At 39.4% G+C, this 20,830-nt stretch overlaps 1 protein-coding gene across 1 annotated transcript in view; it reads left to right on the top strand.

Moving 5' to 3' along the window:
* Window positions 1–20,830, top strand: part of PKD1L3 (polycystin 1 like 3, transient receptor potential channel interacting) — a 55,754-nt gene that overhangs the window by 8,416 nt on the left and 26,508 nt on the right. Inside the window, exons 9-19 of the mRNA XM_074371199.1 lie at window positions 1,191–1,421; window positions 2,380–2,481; window positions 2,766–2,944; window positions 7,150–7,296; window positions 10,716–10,912; window positions 11,301–11,500; window positions 11,960–12,146; window positions 12,788–12,980; window positions 13,080–13,314; window positions 18,833–18,932; window positions 20,587–20,727. Coding sequence (XP_074227300.1) covers window positions 1,191–1,421; window positions 2,380–2,481; window positions 2,766–2,944; window positions 7,150–7,296; window positions 10,716–10,912; window positions 11,301–11,500; window positions 11,960–12,146; window positions 12,788–12,980; window positions 13,080–13,314; window positions 18,833–18,932; window positions 20,587–20,727 — 1,912 coding nt within the window. The remainder of the gene's footprint in view (window positions 1–1,190; window positions 1,422–2,379; window positions 2,482–2,765; window positions 2,945–7,149; window positions 7,297–10,715; window positions 10,913–11,300; window positions 11,501–11,959; window positions 12,147–12,787; window positions 12,981–13,079; window positions 13,315–18,832; window positions 18,933–20,586; window positions 20,728–20,830) is intronic.

Raw genomic sequence — 20,830 nt, 5'->3', positions numbered from 1 at the left:
GGCCGGGAAACCCCACGGCGTGGCAAAGTGGCAAGACTGGGGAGCTTTTCTCCTCTCTAGCAGTGACCCACTGATTGCAAAAGGCATCAGGACATTTCCTGCCTCCTCGAAGCCTTTGTCGTGCTTGGACTCCAGGAAGGGAAGAGAGCTCAGAGTTCAGGATGAGAATTCCTCCAAGGGCTGAATACTGACTGGGCAGCCAGAGCTTAACCTTGTGGAAAGAAGTCAGTCATAATGACCATATTTTAGGCTTTTCATCTGCAAACTCAAACATGGAATTCGTACCTTCCATTCATTTACTTAGTGACATTTTAAAAGATCTTTTTTAATGAAGAAATGTTATAACATATGGACAGTTATAGGGAATGATATAATATAAACATTAAATGCACCAGTCAGTTTTATTAAAAAGTTTGTGTTTTGCTCAATTTAGCTCAGATTTTTAAAAACAATAAAACACTGGGGAGTACTCACAGCCCTCCACATACCCCTTGCCAATCTCATTTGCTCCCTCTCACCAAAGGGCCACTGTTTGGAATCTGGTATGTGTATTCGTTTTTTCAGCAAATTATGTATTGAGCATCTTCTACATGCCAGGCCCACATCTAGGAACTAGTGATGGACAAGACAGTGTCCCCATGAGCTTACTCTTCAGTGAGGGAGACTGACAAGCATGGATCCATGAGTGGCAATTTGCACACTTCTAGTCTCTGTGTAAATGGCACTGTTATATCCTTCTTTAACTTGCTTTGCTATCCAGGTCGCTCTGTCTAGCGCCAATGCATTCATTTTACCTGCTGCATAGTAGTCCATCAGTTTGCCTCTACTTACGTACTTGCTTGTTTGTGTGGTCTGTTGTTACTGGACATATAGGTTGTTCTGATTTTTCACAGTTACCAACAGTGCTGACAGAGACATCCTGTTTCACATTTCCTTGTGCACATGTGCAAAGTCCCCCCAGGGTCTACATTCAGACTGGAATTGCAGGATTCAAGGAGTTTGTGCCTCCTCAGTTTTACTAGATGTTGCCAAATTGCTGTGCACATTGGTTGTCCCGGTTTACACTAGCAGCAGCTGAGGATACATGATCAATCCTTCTTTTCCATCTGTAAATTGCCGTGTTTATGTTTTATGTGTCCCTTCCTTAGCACTCCTGTCAGTTAGAATCAGTGTCTTGATTCTCCTTCCAGGTCGGGCCACAGAGCACACTTTTGAGGACACAGTGTCTCTGTAACCACCTGTCCTACTTTGGCAGCGAATTCTTCATTGTGCCTCGGACAGTGAACATCGAAGACACGGTTGAGCTTTTCCTTCGAGTGACCAGGAACCCAGTCGGGGTGTCACTGCTGGCCAGCCTTTTAGGATTCTATATGTTCACATTCGTGTGGGCTTGGAGAAAGGACCAAACAGACATGCAGAAGGTGATGACACTTTCATTCTAAAAGCTTTGCCACTTTGTCTTGAGTATGTTGAACAAGATGAAAAAAAAAAAAAAAAACTCCATCAAAAGAGGCAGGTAGCATCGTACTAGAAGTGTAAAAATTCAAGTGGAACTTCTCTTGTTTTGCTTCGTATCTACTGTCTCAAGGCCCAAGGTGCAGGAACTTAAGTCTTTATCTCCATTTTTTTCTTTTAGCTGAGACGGAACCCTCATATGATTCATTTAGGTCTGGAATAACCCAAAAGAAACCACCTAGAGCACTAAACTATAATCAAATGCAAGTTTATCTCACTTTACACATTGGCTATGAATGTTATTTGTAAGTGAAGTTATAATTTTAATGTGACTGCAATATATAAGAAATCTGGAAGGAATTTTTTTTTTGAAACAAAAATTCTTTAACAGCTTTTTTCTATTTTCTTCTCTATATCTTTCTTATTCTTATACAAGTGGAAATTCTGGAATACACAAAATGTCCATTTCTTTATTGCTGTGCATGTAGAGTTACCAGTTTTAGGAAATAAAAATACAGAATACCAGTTAAATTTGAATTTCAAATAAACAGTGAATGCATTTTTAGTATAAGCATGCCCCCAAATTATTCATTATCTGAAATGCAAGTTTAACTGATTTTCCTGTATGTAATCTGGTAACCCTTCCAGCGGTTAGGAGTGGAAGTAGGTGGAAAGATTTAGAGGCCCAACACCGGACTAAATGATTCTGTGAATATTTCATTTTAGAGACATAAACCCTGGATTCTCAGTCCCCACTGCCCGCTTTCCACACTTACCTGTTTATCTTCTGCCCACACCTCACCCTTGCTCACTGCAGAGTCGCCAAAGCTGCCGCGGTGCGTCATCCTGTTTCTAGCTGGAGGGGGCAGGGGTCTGTACTGCTTGAAGACCTGCCAGTTTTCTCGGTTCTGCCTTTTCCTGCAGGTGAAGGTCACTGTCCTGGCTGATAATGACCCCAGCTCTCTGTTTCACTACCTCATTGAGGTCTCCACGGGCTATCGAAGAAGGGCTGCTACCACAGCTAAGGTAACTGAAATCAGTGTTCTTCATTCATTGCTTGGTGCCTTCTGGCACGCAAGATGCACTCTGACTTGGTGGCATCCCGGTGTCCTGTCGTCCCTTTATGAGGATCCCAGAGAGTGATCTTTCCTAGTTCTAAACTGTACATCTGAAGAGCCCTCACCGCTTGGTTAAGATCCCAAGACTTCATCTCAGTGCCGTTTTTTCTGTCTTCATGTGTCTCCTTGGGGATAAATGCAAAGAATCCTGTTATAACTTCCTGTATTTTATCTTTCCTTGCCACATTTCAGGTGGTTATCACCCTTTATGGATCAGAGGGACGGAGCAAGCCCCATCACCTCTGTGACTCCCAGAAGGCAGTCTTTGAACGAGGGGGACTGGATGTCTTCCTCCTGGGCACTCCGTCTTCTCTAGGGGAATTACACAGCCTTCGGCTCTGGCATGACAATTCTGGCGTCAGCCCTTCTTGGTGAGTAACAGACTGGCCTGTTGTTTCTTCTCTGTGGATCTTTAGCATTCTGGGGAAAGACCTGCCTGCCAGTGCGATAAATAACCATAATGCTTTGGGCCAAATAATAACAAATGATTGTTAAATTTTAATTTCAAAGCTGTATACAAAGAAGAAACCCTAGAAAGAAATATGGCAAATTAACAATATGATTTTTTATGGATGGCAGAATGATAGATGTTTTATTTTTTCCATTAAATATTGTCATGATTGTGAACAGCAAATAATGATGAAGAAATATTGCCCCAAAGTACAATAAATTAAAAGTATCTCTAACTGAGAAAAAGATCTTTAAGGAGTAAATTTAATAAACCGCTATATATTGAATATGCTTTGGGTCAAAAGGAAGAGCTTGAGGAGAGGGAAAAGGCTGGAATTACAATGTGGGATGTGCCCTCGGAGTTAGGGAGGGAAATGGTCAGGGATGATTATGTGCACCTGATGTGTGCTCGGTTCATATGATTCTGCGTCTTCCTTCAGCAGCATCTGAGAACTAGCAGAAGTGGTTGGAGAAAGTAGATGATAAAAATTAAGGGTGAAGATTATTGGTCTGTTGGGATTAGGAAAAGAGAAGGGAATGAAGTCAAAGATCTTAGGCCTAGGTCCTCAAATGAATCAGCTGCTGTAAATAACGCCCACCTAAAAAGAGTTCGCAGGCTGCCTAAAATTGTTAGCAAGAGAAGCCCTTCCCTGCTAAGCTAGATACACCAACCATGAGGACAGGAGAGCCTGAGAATTTGCCCACTGCTTCCATTGTGTTCAGGTATCTACCAGTTTGTATACTATCATTCCACTTTCAGTTATAAAGGTGAATTATAAGCACTAGAAAAGATACTCAGCATCATTAGTCATCAGGAAATGCGAGGTAAAACCACAGTGAGAGAGTACTGAACACCCACCAGGATGACTAAAGTTATAAAGTCTAAGGACTCTACTTCAATTTGAAAAAAAATGTCTAAGGGAAAAACCAAGGCTGGGTGAGGATGGGAAACAGTCAGAGCTCTCACACACCGCTGGTGGGATGTGAAGTGGTACAGCCATGCTGGAGAACAGTTTGGCAGTTTCTTGTAAAGTTAAACATACACTTGCTACATGACCCAGAACTTCCACTCCTAGTTAAGGTAAATGAAAACATATGTCCATTCCAAGACTTATACACATGTGTTCATAGCAGCTTTATGAATCATAGCCTCAAATTGGAAGACAACGCAAATGTCCATCAGGTGAATGAATAAACACGTTAGTATGTTCATTCAGCTAAATACTATTTACAAGAAAAAAGAGCAACTTACTGATACGCACAGTAATGTGGATGAATCTCAGAAAACATTTTGCTGAGCAAATTAAGCCAGACACAAAAGAATGCATCCCATGTGTTTCCACACATATGAAATTCTAAAAAAGGCAAATTAGTCTGTAGACACAGAAGGCAGATCAGTGGTCACCTGGAGCCAAGAGTGAGCCTGAGGTAGGCTGACTGGAAAGGGGCACAGGGGAACTTTTTAGGGTAATACCTTGATGATCACGGTGCTTATTACACAAGTGCATACATTTGTTAAATGCATTGAAGTATACGTTTTTAATATATATTTTTTATTGAAGTATAGTCTGTACATTTTAAATGAGTGCCTTTTTAAAGCTGGCATAAGAAGTAAAAAATTTTTTTTAAATAAATGAATGCCTTTTATCATATGTAAATTATACCAAAACAAAGTTGATTTAAAAAGAAAAAAAGTCTATGTATAGGAAATGGTCTAGAGTTATATATACTAAATTATTATAGTTATCTCTGGGTAGTAGGATTATGAATTTCTAAGTTTTCCTTCTGGGTACTTTTAAGTATGTCTAAAATTTTTAACAATAAATTTGTATTTTATAATTACTAGAAGAACATTTTAAAATTTAAATAGATAATTCTCTTAGAGGAGACAAATTCACACCTATGTAATATTTTCTACTTTTCTTACTAATTCTTATCACTGGTTTATATCAATCCTAATTTTGTAGGTAGTCTTTAGTTAAAATATTACTTTTTAAACTCATAATGACTTTATGCTCCTCATGGAGATGCTGTCTTATTCATATTTGTGTCCTCAACAGCTCATAACAGTGCCAAAATTATAGTAGGACTCAGTAGATATTTGTTACAATAAATAATTACAGTCAATATTGTAACAGTAAATTTCTGTTAATTAAATTCTCAGAGTTACCTATTCACCTCTAGAGCTTCATATCAGCTTAGTTTAAAGCTCTTGAAGATTTTCTGTAGTCACCATTTATTTTTCTTTTTTTAACCGCAAAAGTAATAGATATTTTATTACACAAAACTTGAAAAACACAAAAAAGCAAAAGAACTAACCTGCCATAAAAAACAGCCTGCCAGCATTTTTTCTTAGTGAATGTCAATGCTTTCTATACCTTTCTGCTGATCCTCGTGAATGCCTCAACTAGATTTTTCTAACACATGCAGTAGATTCTCTTCGGTTTCTCATGTATGACAGAATAAGAGACTAAAAGTTACACTAGAAGCACACAAAGCCCATGACTAGTTTCTCACCAATCAGAAAATTAATATTTTCTCTTTTTTGTGCTTAAGTGAAAGCTCTAACGGTAGCTAAGCTTAAGTCAGGTGCAACTTAGTCACCTGTGGTTTTATAAACTTCCTCAATAAGAGAGTCCCAGAAATAGTTTAGCTTTACAGGAATCTGTACTCCTCACCCAGAAAATAACTTTTTAAAAGATTAAACAAGGATTTTGACCAGAGAGATTTGAATGGTTTTACAACATTAAATACAGACTCTCGGGGAAGTAGCACACTTACAGTAAAGGAGGAGGTTAGCTGACTCCATGCAGGATGAAGTCAAACAAGCTGAACAAGTGGATGTTCCCAAGAACAAGTTTCTTGACAGTTGAAGTTAAGGGAGAAGGTAGGCACGTGATGAAACACTGCAGTTGGAAAGAGAATGAAATTTCAGGGCCTATGGCTCTGAGGTCAAGACGAAGCCACAGGCGGGAGGGTAATAGCTCAATGGTAGAGCTCATGCCTAGTATGCACGAGGTCCTGTAATTAGGAAGTCCATTTTTTAAAAAAAGCTTAAAAAAGTGACATAATTAAAGCTCTGTAAAGTTTTAAAAAAGAAGAAGCAGCCACAGACCTAAATATAAGTCATTAATGTAAACATTAAAGACTATTCCCCCGGCACCCCCTGAATCCACCCCCGGACCCTGGTGATGAAAGACAGGCAGATGGGATTCTTACAGAGGTGGCGGGGCACTGTCACCTGTGGAATAAGGAAACTTAAAGAATATAAACACGCACTGAACTAGTCTAGGCTCTAGAAGTCTGCATTCGGGGTTTGCTATATGAACTCCCTTAGATGTTGGGAAGAAAAAAGAGGGATCGGCTCGGGTTTCTTTCTTTAGTTCTTGCCCCACGATGAAACAATCCATTTACTTGGACACTCACGGTCAATGCAAGATGACTTCTTCATCTATTTTTATTGAGGTATAATTGACATACAACTTTACATTAGTTTCAGGTCTATAACATAATGATTCAATATTTATATATATTGTGAAATGATCACCACCACAAGTCTACTTAACAGCATCACCATACATAGTTAGATAACTTTTTTCTTGCACTGATAACTTTTAGTGACTTAGCAACTTGCAAATATGCAAGTATTACTAACGATAGTCACCATTATATACATTATATCCCCTTGTTTATTTTTCAACTGGAAGTTTGTACTTTTTGACTCCCTTCACCCAGCTCACCCCCACCAACCCCCCACCTCTGGCAACCACTAATCTAGTCAGTCTATGAGCTTTTTTTTGTTTGTTTTTTATTTGTGTTTTGTTTTGCTTTGTTTTTATGTTCTACATATAAGTGAGATCATATGGTATTTGCTTTGCCTGACTTATTTCACCTAGCATAATATCCTCCATCCACGTTGTCACAAATGGCAAGATTTTGTTCTTTTTTATGGCTGAATGATACTCCATCGTGTGTGTGTATGTTATGTATATATGGATATATACCACATTTTCTTTATCCATTCATCCATCGATGGACATTTAGATTGCTTCCAAAAGATTACTTCTTATTACAGCAACTGATTCACACCCACCTCCCTAACATGACTGTCTTTATTTTACTACAGGTATATAAACCAGGTAATTGTCAGTGACATCGCAGGTAAAAGGAAGTGGCATTTCCTGTGCAATTGTTGGCTGGCCATGGACCTTGGAGACTGTGAGCGTGACCGGGTCTTCTCACCCATCTCAAAGAAGGAGCTCTTTTCCTTTAGGTACTGTCGAGGAGTGATGGTGTTCTACATGTTTCTGAGGCTCTGTTCATTTTCTTCATTCTTCTTTCTTTCTGTTCCTAGACTGGATAATTTCAACGGACCTATCTTCAAGTTTGCTGCTTCTTTCTTCTGCTATTGAACCTCTCTAGTGAATTTTTCATTTCAACTGCAGACTTCCTATTTATTTTTTAAAGGAATTTCTGTATCTTCATTGATATTCTCTATTTTGGCAAGACAGCATTCTCACTTACCTTCCTTTAGTTCTTTGACATGGCTTCCTTTAGTTCTTTGAATGTATTTAAAATAGCTGATTGCAAGTCTTTTTCTAGTAAATGCAGTGTATTGGCTTCCTCAGCATCAATCTGTTGACTGTGGGGGGAGGGATGTGAGATACTTTGTTTCTTTCATGTCTTGTGATCTGTTGAAAACCGGACACTTTAAATAGAATGTGGCCAATCTGGAGATCAGATTTCCTTCCTTTCCCCCAGTATTTGTTGTTCTTTAGTAGCTGTTTTGAACTAATTCTGTAAAATCTGTATTCTTTGTCATGTGTGAAAACTAAAGCTTCTGCTCAGTTAGTTTAGTGGTCAGCTAATAACCAGATAGATTTAAGTGCCAGGAACCAGTAAGTGTCCCAGTCTCTGCTGAGGGGTTTTGTGTGCATGTTGAGCCGTGCCTTCAACACCCTGAGGTGGTTGACAAGCCTGCTTTAGCCTTCACTTCCGGCAGGTCATCCAGGGGTGAAAGTACAGGGCCGCCTTAGGTATTTCCTGAGCACGCACCCAGCATTCACGTGGCCTTCTAGATGCCCAGGACTGTATCAGAACTTTTCAGAGCTCCTATTGGCTTCTCATTTTCCAGCTTTTTCTTTTAAGCTTTTTGGTTAGCCTGTTGTTTGCCTACCATATCATGCAGCTGTGAAGTTAGACAATTGCCTCTGAATAGTTTTGAAAGTACCCTCAGGGAAAAAGAATTTTTCACTGGGTGAGCCCCCAGTCAGGTCAAATAAGGACAGCTTTGCAAGTGGGGTTTTCCAGGGAACTACCAGATAGGTCAGATAATGACAGTTCTATGGGAAGGAGGCTTTCAAGGAGCTCCAACCCTATTCTGCCCTGTCTAGTGACTGCCAGGCTGCTGGTTTTCACTATGACTAAAGGCTGATGGTTTTCAAGGTTTCAACCATGGAGCTAGAGAAAAAGAGATGGGTCTAGGGCAAGTTAAAATGCCAAAAATTCACTGTTCTTATGGATACTTAGCCATTTTTCTTGAGTAAACACTCAAAAGTTACTACAAACCTTTGGTTACTTATCTGAGTTCTTAACATTTTGATTCTGGCTTTTTGAAAGAAGTTTTATCGTTGCTTTTATGGAGGACAGAATTTTCAAAGGTCTTTACTCCACCATTTTCACTGACTCAAATGGATTTAGACAATTTACTACTCGTAGCAATAGTTGCAGCCAGAGCAACATTTTGTGTCGCTTCCCAGAAGCCCAGTTTCAACAGGGTGATGTGATGAGAGCCAGGTGTTAGCTGCACGTGCAGGGAGATGTATTACAAAAGAGGAGCCCCAGGACTAGGAGAGACTGACCCGATATACCAGCTGCTAGAAAACCTGCCTGTCCTCCCTTGTAGAGTGAGAAATTAGCTCTATTAGCCTGAAATGTAAGCAAGTCTCTCAAGGGGTGAGAAGAAGGCATTTCTATATTACCCTAGAATGTCTCCATCCTTACAATCTGGAAATGTAAATAAAATGACTCCAAAGAGAGGTACTGTCTCTGTCTTTTCAGGGCTGTCTGGTTATACAAAGATACCCAAAAAAATAGTGCAGGAGCAAAACGTCTATTAATGCCTAAATGTGAAGCAGTCACGGGGAATTGCCCTCCAGCACCGCCTCTGATGTTACGTCAGTCTCCTGTCAGTCTAGCTGTTATTGTTCCAAAGTATATTGCCTTTTTTCTTTTTAATATTTTCTCTTTATCCTTGATGTTCTAAATTTTACCATAATTCTTTTCACTGTGGATTTACTTTTTTATCCTGTTTGGTACTCAGAATGTACTTAAAATTTTTTTGTGTGGTAAAATACACATAACATAAAAGGTACTTTTGGTATGCAGAATCGTGTCTTCACTTAGGAGAAGTTCTCAGATGTCATTTCTGAAAACATTGCTCCTCTGACATTCCTTTACTGTATGTTGGAGCCTCTCCAACCATCCTCCGTGTTTTAAGCCACTCTTGCATATTTACCTTCTTTTTGCATCTCTGTGGTGTATTCTGGGTGAATTCTTTCATACTGCATTTCAGTTCACTAGTCTTCTCTTCAGCCATGCCCCTACCTCCTAATTCTTTTGTTTGGATGACCGTATTTTTCAGTTTCAAGATGTCTAATTTATTTTCTGTGTTTTTCATGATTTTTTATTCTTTTTAAGTGAACATTATTCCCCTACTTGTATCTATGAGCAACCTGAAATACTTAGTCTTTGTCAGACTGTCCCACAAAATTAATTTCTTCTGGACTGAATTATTGATGGGGTTGGCTGCCTTTCTTAGTATTAGGTTTCTTTACATGTTAAGGAATTGGGGTTGTATGTTCATTTTGAGTGTTTTGTTAAATCTCTCTCTCCCTCCCTCCCCGCACCCCATCTCTCTGTCCCCACACTCATCTCTGACTAGTAGTTCTCTTGCCATTTGCATCCACCCCTTCACACCTCTAGTCTAGAACTAGGTCTTACTACCTTATACTATTTTGGAGCTCCTGTTCCTGAATGAAATGACTGAAACCGGGTCTCTCACAGATCTTGTCATGAGGTGGATCTCTTGGCTCAATTCCTGGTCATGGGGCTGTTCATTTTCACCTGCCTCCCTACCTTTAAATGTATAGCCCTGTGGCGGTTTTTCGTTCTGCAGTACCTTCCATGAGCTCCAGCCTCATCCCGGGCTTCAGGCAGTAAGGCTGCCTTTGCTCTCCCTTTCCCATCAGTTACCACGGGAATCAGACTTTGACTCGAGTATAACCTTCTTCGAGACCTGGGGCCCAGAACCCTGTGACTTCTTCCCCACCTACCACCTTGTTTGTCATTCCATTTCTCTTCCTCAGAGATGTTTATTTTGTTAAGCCCCAACCAGTGTTTGGGTTCCTGCTTTTTATACTGTATTTATAGTTCCTTTTGGAGTAGAGAAGGTGCTCAAAGTGCCGATTTAACGAACTATCATGACTAGAAGCTTAATGCACACTTTCAAAGACTGAAAGATTTATCAAAACTCTTATGAAGCTAAAACAAGTTTTTAATTTTAGAATCCCATGCAATATAAATTAAATATAAATTACATCAATTATTATTTGCCAAGCAAACCACATCAAAAGTCCAGGGCACTTTCAGAAGGAAATCTCATGGCTTTCCTATTCTAATTTATCTTGTTAGACACCTGTTCTCCTCCATGATTGTAGAAAAGTTCACCCAGGATTATCTGTGGCTCTCAGTCGCAACTCGACATCCCTGGAACCAGTTTACAAGAGTCCAGCGGCTCACCTGCTGCGTGACCCTCCTTCTCTGCAACATGGTCATCAATATTATGTTCTGGAAGATAAACGACACCACTGCCAAGAGAGATGTGCAAGGTGGGAGGGAGCCCTGATGTGTGCTGTTTGTGGCATGTAGTCCTTTTACTGTGCTCCACCCTCCCTACTTCCAGGGTGAGAAGCAGAATCACGATGTGCCTTCATTTTTCCTTTGCTGCCCTGACATTCAAACACTCACTTAATTCTGCTATTAAATGCGAATACTCATCTACTCTAACATTAGAATGCCCATCTTCTCACTGATCTTATTCATTAACAAAGGAAGCAGCCTTAGGGAGACATCAGCATCTTTCCTGCCGTGGTAACTTACTATCCTTAGGTCATCATAGTTTAATCTCTAGATAAATCCTTAAACCTGGGAGAGGAATGAGCTGGAGGATGATCTGAATTGTTGTGGATGAGAGCTGACGTCATGCTTTTCTTTCAGTGGGTCCCCTTGCCGTGACCTGGTCTGAACTGCTCGTCAGCGTCCAAAGCGCCGTCATCCTTTTCCCCATCAATGTCGTGATTGGGCAGCTTTTCCCGTTGATTCAGTCACAGGAACCTCTGCCATTCTTTCCTCCCATCCAGGCCTCCTGCCCCTCAGGTGCTTCTTTTGAGCCTCTCCCTCTCACAGAGGTAGCTGAGGTAAGCTTGGTATCACATTTTACAGGTAAGTCGTGCTCCCCTCCCCAACGTAGTGGAAAAAACTGGTTGGAAGGATCTCCTGCAAGGCTCCCGAGGATCCTTTTCTCCAGTAGCTTCTCTCTAATTCCTGTCCTGAGTCGTCATCATCACGCCTCTGGTTTTTTCTCTTGATTATGACGTGTTCTGAGGGCTGATGTGAGTGCAGACCGTACTGCTGTCGTGTTTGTGATGTTTGATCAGACTGTCCCTTCCTCTTTCATTCTAGATTTTCTCATAAAACTAGTTCTGGGGGCTACTGTGAGGTGACTTCTTTCTGAAAAAGTAGAGAGAAAGCGACAACTTGAGGGACTTTGCACTGAGCATATGTCCCTCCAAGTAGAGAAGCAGCCTTATTACCGTGTATAATTGCTACCAGTCCAGGTTTCAATGTAAAACTGACTTTTCTTATCTTGATTCTATATTCAGGAATTAAAGGAAACTGTGGGATTCCTGCTCAGGAGAAATACGTACCTACTCTCAGAGTGTGAACAGTCTTCATGGAGTTCTTACAACATTAACCAGCTGGTGAAACTTTTCTCCAGCCTCATTTGTTCTCACTTAGAGGGTCAAGGTTCTCACCAGCAGGCAGGACCCTACTGGGAAAATGGTAAAGTTCAGTTGGTTTCAGTAACTAACCTTTTTATCTGCCTCCCACTTCTTGCACATCTGTTTGTTACTCATTCTTACCTCTCAGCATAACCAACAGGCATGATACCACCTTCTGCTTGTTTTAATTTCCTTTAGCTTCCCATGTAGAGCTGATAGCTTTGATCACTCTGATGGCTTTTGAGACAATAAATCTGGTCTCACAAAGTTAAGGATTAAGGACCCCCCCCCCCCAAATGTCCTGTGTATCAGATCCCTGTATTTCATCTGTTTTGTCAGGAGCTATTGAAACTTGTCATTCTTTTTCTTCAGTGGAATGGTGAGAGTATGCAATTTATGGATTCCTGAATATAGTTTGTGCTTTCTGGGTACTTACAGTTCACATGGATTGCAGTTCTGATGAAAAAGCTCAATTAGCTTTAAAATTTTTTTGATTCTACATCAAACTATAGAATTTTACAAATTCTTGCAAACTCTACAACATGCTCAGAGAAGACAGCAATTCTGTAGGTGTTGGGTCCAATCTCCATTGACTGGGAAATTTAACCTCATCATCAGTTAATGAACTGCTCATTCTACCAGGAATTACTATTTATTGAAATCTTCCACTTGTTAAAGTGTCAACCTGAAATGTATTTTCAGCAGTTCCTGAAAACCACCATCATTTCTGCAATTACCTGCTCAGAGTTCTGCAGAAACTCCAATCTCACTTACGCACACTGGGCCCCACCCAGGCCGACCAGCCTTGTGACTTCCTAGATGCAGTCACCCAACTGCAAAAACTCCAGGAACTCTTGGAAACACATATACTTCCCACAGAGCAAGGGCCATCCAGGTAATGCATTGCACCAAGCTTGCTTTATCACCTGTAATCTTCCTAAACCTCTCTCAGCTGTTGGCTATGAGATTAATCCCTTCAACTTCTGTTCTTAAGGGAGGCAAACAGTTTCCCCATCCTGAACCCGGAAGAAGGGAAGCAATCCATCTCTAACAGCCCGCCCAGATGGTTGACTTACCTCTGCTGGCTCCTACTGGGTACCACTAGCCTGGCCGCTGCCTTTTTTACAGTACTTTATAGCCTGAAACTGAACAAAGACCAAGCCACCAGCTGGGTTATTTCGCTAATACTATCAGTGCTTCAGAACATCTTCATCATCCAGCCAGTAAAGGTACGTGAGAAACAGTCACAGTGGTATGGGAGGAAACGTTACAGTTGCACAAAGTTGGAAAACTGAGGTCTGTGGGTGTCAATCTAAAGTGCCTAATGTTTCTGACAATTTGAAAAAAAAAAAACAAAAAACCTCAAAAACCAGAAAAACAGAAATAGGCAGAGTGAAAGTTGTTAGGAATATATGTGCAGTAATCATGGAGGAAACTAACAAGAACTGATAGACTAGTAGAAAGTTAGCAGAAAAGGATTGCTAAAAGTTAAAAGAGACAAGTAAAAAATCAACAATTAACTACTTTGAAAAAAAATAACAGGAAACTTATTTTTTAAAAATTTTTAATTAAGGAAAATAAACACAAGTGTTGAGAATAGTATAATGAACCCTAAAGTTCTTTTATCCAGCTTCAGTCGACAATTCATGGCCAGTCTTGTCTCATCTATTTTGGAAAAAAAATACCAGACTTCATATCATTTTATCCATAAGTGTTTCAGTCTGTATATTTCTAAAAGATGAAGACTCTTCTTTTTAAAACATAAATATCAGCCATTATCACACTTAAATAAATAAACAATAATTTCTTAATATCCACACAACAGTGTGAATGTAGGTAACACTTCTGAACTATTCACCTTAAAGAGGTTAAGATGGTAAATTTGTTATATATATTTTACTACAATTTTTAAAAATCCAGTCAGTGTTGAAAATTTTCAGGTTCCCTCCTATGTGTTCATTTTATAGTTGTTTTGTTCAAATCAAGATCTAAATAAGGTCCATGTGTTTCAATGAGCTGATAAATTTCAAGTATTTTTAACACTAAATTTATAGGTTCCCCTCCCTTTCTCTCTTTCTCTCACTCTCTATTCTTGCTATTTTTCTTACAATGTACCTGTTGAAGAAACCAAGTTGTTTGTTCTGTAGTTTCCAACATTCTGGGTTTTGGTGGCAAGATGACTTCTGCTTTAAGAACTCTAATAAGATGGGCCTGAGTTCCTGCAAGCAGAGCTTTAAAAACTCTTGGTGCCCAGGCCTCTCTCCAGGCCAGTCAAATCGTAATCCCTGGAGACGGGCTCCAAAGCCCAACAAGTCTTAAGCTTCCCAGGTGATTCCATTGTGCAGCCCCATTTGAGACCCACTGATCCTAAAAGCGGGACAGAGTACAAGGAGTAGGTAGTCCTTAAACTTAAAAACAACTGCTGGCAGGGTGGGTGGGTCGAGCTCAGTGGTAGAGTGCATGCTTAGCATGCACGAGGTCCTGGGTTCAGTCCCCAGCACTCCACGAAAACAGCAAAAAAGGTAAAAACTGCTGGAAGAGACACACCATAAAATAACACGAGTTCTTCAGGAGATTCAGTTATATCAGACACATAGACAGAGGCTTTCAGGAAATGAAAAACATGATTTACACATTTTAAATGTGATTTACAGATTTTAAAAAGTTGAACTGAAGATGTCATTACTGAGACTCAACTTAAGGACCAGGAAGATCAGACTAGAATAATGCAAAACATAAAACATAGATATAAAAATATTAAAAGCATCAAGAAAACAGACTTACACTGTAGGTCCAGGGTGCTTAACATGCAGTTAGTAAGAGTGGTAATAATTAAACAGTTGAAAAAATTCTGTTGCAAAGAAATAATGAATTTATTGAAAGGCTTCAGCTAGTCCCAGGCACAATTAATTTAAAAAGATGCACAGTGAAGTGGAGGATAGTACTTCTGGAACGGGGCCCAATATTTTGCACTCTTGACAAGTTCCCAGGTGATGCTGATGCTGCTGGTCCACGGACCACACTTTAAGTAGCATCACTCTGAATCACACCTAGTTTCTCTGAAAAGTCAGTCTCATGAAAGAAAAATTAATGGGGAAGGGCTGTCCTAGACCCTTTGACTAAATGAACCATTTTAAATATGGATCAGATAGTATACTAGGAAATTATCAATCATTTCCTTAAGTAGGATAACAACATGAAAAATGTCCTGATTTTTAGGTGATGCATGCTTGAAAACAAGCAGTCCTTGCTTTGCAGTGTTTGATGTGCGTGAATTTGTTATCATGGTTCAATTAACGCCAGTTTCCCAGCAACACAGTTCAAATCCCAGTTACCGTGGCATAGTAACTGAGTGATTGCATCAACTACCAACTGCTGCTAGCACTTCAGCCCATAATTCTCTACATAAATAGCAGGTGTACATCATGCTCAGTGACCACTCATGTCACTTCTCAAAGTCTGAGTGATTGGCCACCTGTTCCTGGTTTATGTATAGATAGCAAAGTGGGTGGTTTTGTCATTTCCTTGTCTCCCAGTCATAAACTCTGACCTTTTACCATAAAATGGATGATTGAAAGAGGGAATTGGCCAACAAAGATGAAAATGCAACAAATTAACAAAACGATAACCCTGGAAGTGAAATTTAAATAGAGTGTAAATGGAGTTAGACAAGAAGCTGATCGTGGGAAGGTTGGTTGTCTGTGTTCAAGAAATTCTAGATATGCAGCCAAATGAACCTGGTAAAATGAAACTTAACAACACAAATGGAGAAATTGGTTGTGAAGAAAAGGATGATGATGTCCCAGAGGAAGCAACATTGGCAAAAAACTAATATTAAAGGAACTGTCAGAGACATTTCACAGCATTGAAAGCATAAATGATAAAATGCTGGAAGCCGAAACTTAGAACCGTGTGACAATTCCCTGAAGGCTTAGAAAAGATGCTCTCCCCGTGTCGTAAGTTGTACAACAAGAGGAAGGCCAGCATCATTCAAATTATTCTTGATAAAGTTTTTACAAAGAAATAACTTTAATTCTCAATGTTTTAATGTTTTAAATTATATATTAGCTTTACTACTTTTAAAATTTTCTGTATACGTTTATAACCGACAATAAGAGATTTTAATGTTTTGACATGAATCTTTAAATGTCACAGAATCATTTTTTTCTCACTGATGATTAAGATCACTTTGCCCAGTTTCAGCTGGCAAGGTCATTTTGACAAGCCCATACTACCATGCAAGATGTGAAATGTCATGATGTCTGTTTTTTTCAAATGGTTCAGAAAAAAGCAAAACAAATGAAATGTTAACTTTGTTATCAGGTGAAATATTGATTTTGGTATTTTCCAATTTTCATGTATATTTCAAATTTTTAATGAACTATCAGAAATAATTCAATGGATCATATATTCAAATGTAAAATGTAAAACTATAAAACTTTTAGAAGAAAACTCAGGGGAAAAATCCTTGTAACCTTAGGTTAGGCAAGGAGTTCTCAGATACATTACCAAAAGCACAATCCAGAAAAGAGAAAAAGTGATAAATTAGACTTCTTCAAAACTGAACACTTTTGCTCTATGAAGGACAGCCTTAAGAGAATGAAGACAAGCCACATCCTGAGAAAAAGATATTTGCAGATGGCAAATCTGACAGAGGACTTCTATTCATTATGTATATAAAGAATACCCAAAATTCAACAGTAAGAAAAGAACCCAAGTTTTTAAATGGGCAAAGGACATAAAGAGGTATGTCATTGAAGAGGATACACAGAGGGGAAATAAGCATGTGAAAAGATGCTTAACATCATCACTCATTAGGGAAATGCAAAATAAAACCACAGTGAGATGCCACTGCACACCTACTAGAATGATCAAAATATTGATAATACCCAATGCCGGTGAGGATGCAGAGAAGCTGGGGATTCTCACATGTGGGTGGTAGAAATGTAAAAGTGGTGTTGCCACTTTGGGAAACAGTTTACCAGTTTCTTACACAGTTACAGAGTACTTTTACCATGTAACTTAGTAACCCCACTCCCAGGTATCTGCCCAAAAGAAATAAACACATGTTCACACAAAATTATGTGAATATTTCCATCAGCTTTATTCAGAATTGCCAAAGCTGGAAGCAACCCAAATGCCAATCAACTAGTGAGTGGATAAACCATGGTCCATCCATGCAGGAGAAGTCTACTCAGCAATAAAAAAGGAAAACTACTGGTATATGTAATGACATGGATGACTTTCACATGTATCATTGTAACTAAAGAAGCCAGTTCCAAAAGCATACTTTATGATTCCATTTATATGACTTTCTGGAAAAAGCAAAAACCATACGGCTGAAGTACACATCACTGGTTGCCAAAGACTCAGGCAGGAGAAAGGGTTGACTACAGAGGAGAAGCACGAGGAGGGTTTTTTGACTGATGAAACTGTAAGGTATCTTGATTGTAGCGCTAGATACATAATTCTATGCATTTGTCAAAACTCATAGAATTATACCCCAAAAGAGTTTTTTTCTACTGTGTGTAAATATATTTTTAAAAGCAAAAAAAAAACTTTGTTATCACAGTGGCCAAAAAACTTGAAACAAGTTCCTGTAAACAATAAGATTCCATTTTGCTTTTAAAAATGGCAAAGAAAAAGGGTAATATGGCTGGTTGAGGAAAACCTGGCAGTATAGTAAAAGCCTTCAAATTCTGCATCCCTTTGCTAAGTAAGTTTCCCTTCTAAGGATCTCCCCTGAGAAAACTCAGAGTGGTTTATAATAAAATACATTGGCAACAACTTAAATGTCCAAAAATAGGACATTGCTTAATATATTACAACACAGCCATATCCATGTAATGGGATACTGAGAAGCCATTAAAAATGTTATAGAAAATGTAATGATGTGGAAAGCTGGTCCAGGTATATTAAGGCAAAAATGATCAAAGGATATATTCCAAATTTTAAAACCTTCTTAAAATCCCTATTTTTTCCTTGTTTCCAAATTTTTATAATAAATGTGTAGTCAGGGTTGTTTTTTTATAAGTTGGGAAAAGTATTAAAAGAGGAACAGAAGAGATGTAAACCAGTGTATTAGCTTAGTTACTGATATCCCTCCAGGGAGAATTTGGTTGGGCCCGTGGCCAAGTATACTTCCTAGTACTTTCTCCCCAGGTCTAGTCCTTGGGACAGGCCACCAGAGGACGACTTCAGGTCTGCAGAGCAGACACGTTCATTTCAAAAAGGATGTGTGGCACCAGGCTGGAAATATCACCCTTGTCCTTTGTTCTTGTGAGGACTGGAGGACCTTCCTCCCCTCCAAGGAAATTTAAGGACTGGGGGAAGACTTGTTTCCCGTAAGAGAAACTTAAGGTTTTAACTCAATTCTAAGATTCTATGCCTTCAGCAAAAGTGAGATTAGTCTTTGGGACTTTCAAAAGTGTAGCTTCTGCAGTCTAGCTGTTCAGAGCTGTTGTAAAGACAGGTGTTATGGAACAACTTATACAAATCATTTAATAGTTTAAACTTCCCTAGCCAAGAAGATTAAGGACTCCAGTGTTTAAGAAAAATATGAAGATTAACATATTAACCAGGTTCCCATGGTTATGCAAAAATAATTATGAAATTAAGTAATTTCCCAGTTTTTCATAAAAACAAAGGGCCCAGTAATTGAAATGTGTTCATTATACCTACCTGCACCTTTACCTAATGGATCCTGGAGTGTCTGCTCATTAGTGTCCCTGTGACGTTCCTGTCTAGGTGATCTTCCTCACGTTGTTTTTCTCACTGATGCTGAACAGGATGCCGTGGCTTCGCAAAGAGAAGGGACAACAAGCCAAGAGGATCTTGGCACTCTTGGGTAATTCAAGTGGTTCTAACTAATATTGCATTTTGCAAAGAGCAAATTATATCAAAACAGTGGAATCCTAGCCACCTCACCAACTCAGATTTATCCATTCAAGGATCTTGCCTCTAAGCAGTGGCTGTGCCTCCTCTGCCCAGGACTAACCAGTAGGTCACCACAACTGTTCATGACCCATTCCTCCCTGGATCTCTCAGAGATTCTACTCTCCCCCATGTTCTAGATTCCTTCTAGTGTTTCTAGCTCTGAGCCCCAGATGCTATTTCCAACTGCACCGTCTGTATCTGAATGCCTGTAGGTGTCTGAGAGTAAACATGCCTCAAGCCAAGTTATTTGCCACCCCAAAAATTCACTTCTTTACTCTATTTTCTTATTTCATTTAAGAGCATCACCATTCTCAGAGTGACCCTAAATCTGTCCTGCCCCCCATTCAGCCACCAAGCCTGAGGCAGTCTACCCTCTAAACTGCCTAGAGTAACTCACATCACATGGGTGAACCTCCCAAACAAAGGTGGCCAAGAAGCATACTGCGGAAAATTGCACAATATTTTAATCATGCAAAACAATAACGTGTCTTTCTTAGAGACATATTTTTTTAAATGAAGAAATGCATGGGAATGATAATCCTCTGAAATTTTGGAGTTCAGCTCTCTGAAGGAAGGAAGGGATACGATCATAGAGGTACACAGCAGATTGTATCTCAGCAATCACTTATTTCTTAAGCTGAGCAGTGGACACGCTGCTAAGGGGTTGGCATCTTACTCCTCATGAGATTTAAAACATTAATAATCTGACCTCAGAATGCCTTCCTAGTCCTCATTTCATTTCTACATGCTTTTGAATTGCTGTTCCCTTTGCTAAAATGACTTTTTTCTTGTTCTCTCCCTTGCCCATTTAGAGAATTCTTTTTGACTCATCCTTCAAAACAAATGTCACATGTCACTTCCTCAGGGTCACCTTCTCTTAATTCCTCAGGGAGGTTCATTTTTTCTTCAACAATCCCTCAGCACTTGGTTCATACAGGCTGGCAAGTTTTATGTCATATTCTACTTCCCCCTCTCTCTCCACCTTGATTTACATGTCTCTGGATTCTTGTCCTCACAGTGTGATCTGGAGACCAGCAGCACTGGTGTCTCCTGGAACTATCAGAAATGCAGAATCTTAGGCCTCGCCCCAGAAACTGCATTGTAACAAAATTCCGGGTGACTCCCCTGCAGGTTAAAATTTGAGAAATAACACTCTGAAACAGTGTTCCCACCAAGTAGTCCACTGACTAGAACTGTTTCTAGTCCAATGTAAGTACAGAAATTGAGAATAAGCATTTAGATACGTTTATAGCAATTGGACAGACTAATTTTACTCCTATTGAATCTAATTTTTTAAATCGGGCTTGTATTTTATAGGCCTCTGTTCTGTTTCATTTTTCTAGTAATTTGTTTTTATTGTATTTTACAAAAGTATCAGTCCCTGATGGATTGGATTTTTTTTTTTTAAAGTCCTTCGTGATAGTTTGAGAAGCACTGCTTAGATAGCTTTATTTTCTACTTCAGTGTTTAACAGGAGAAACTCATAGTGGGTGTTCAGCAAATGTTGATGAATAACTACTTAATGAAATGTAACCTTTTTTGGCCTATATTTGAATTTTTGACAGCAAAATGTCCTTCATCATTACCTGGCTCAAGAGATAAGAACAACCCCATCTATGTAGCCCCAGCTATGAACAGGCCAGTTAAGTGCCCGGAGAGAGCCTTGAAAGAGAAGAAACTCTTGAAGTTGACAGGAGATGTTTTGGGTATGGAGAGGAAATGGTAACATGTTGATATGGCAGCACATTTCCCAGCCAGGAAAGGGGGAGAGAGAATAAAATGGAAAATACAGAAGGGTGAAAATATTTT

This window comes from Camelus bactrianus, chromosome 9 (genome assembly GCF_048773025.1).
Source record: "Camelus bactrianus isolate YW-2024 breed Bactrian camel chromosome 9, ASM4877302v1, whole genome shotgun sequence".
NCBI lineage: Eukaryota > Metazoa > Chordata > Mammalia > Artiodactyla > Camelidae > Camelus > Camelus bactrianus.
This window is presented reverse-complemented; position numbering and strand designations above follow the sequence as displayed.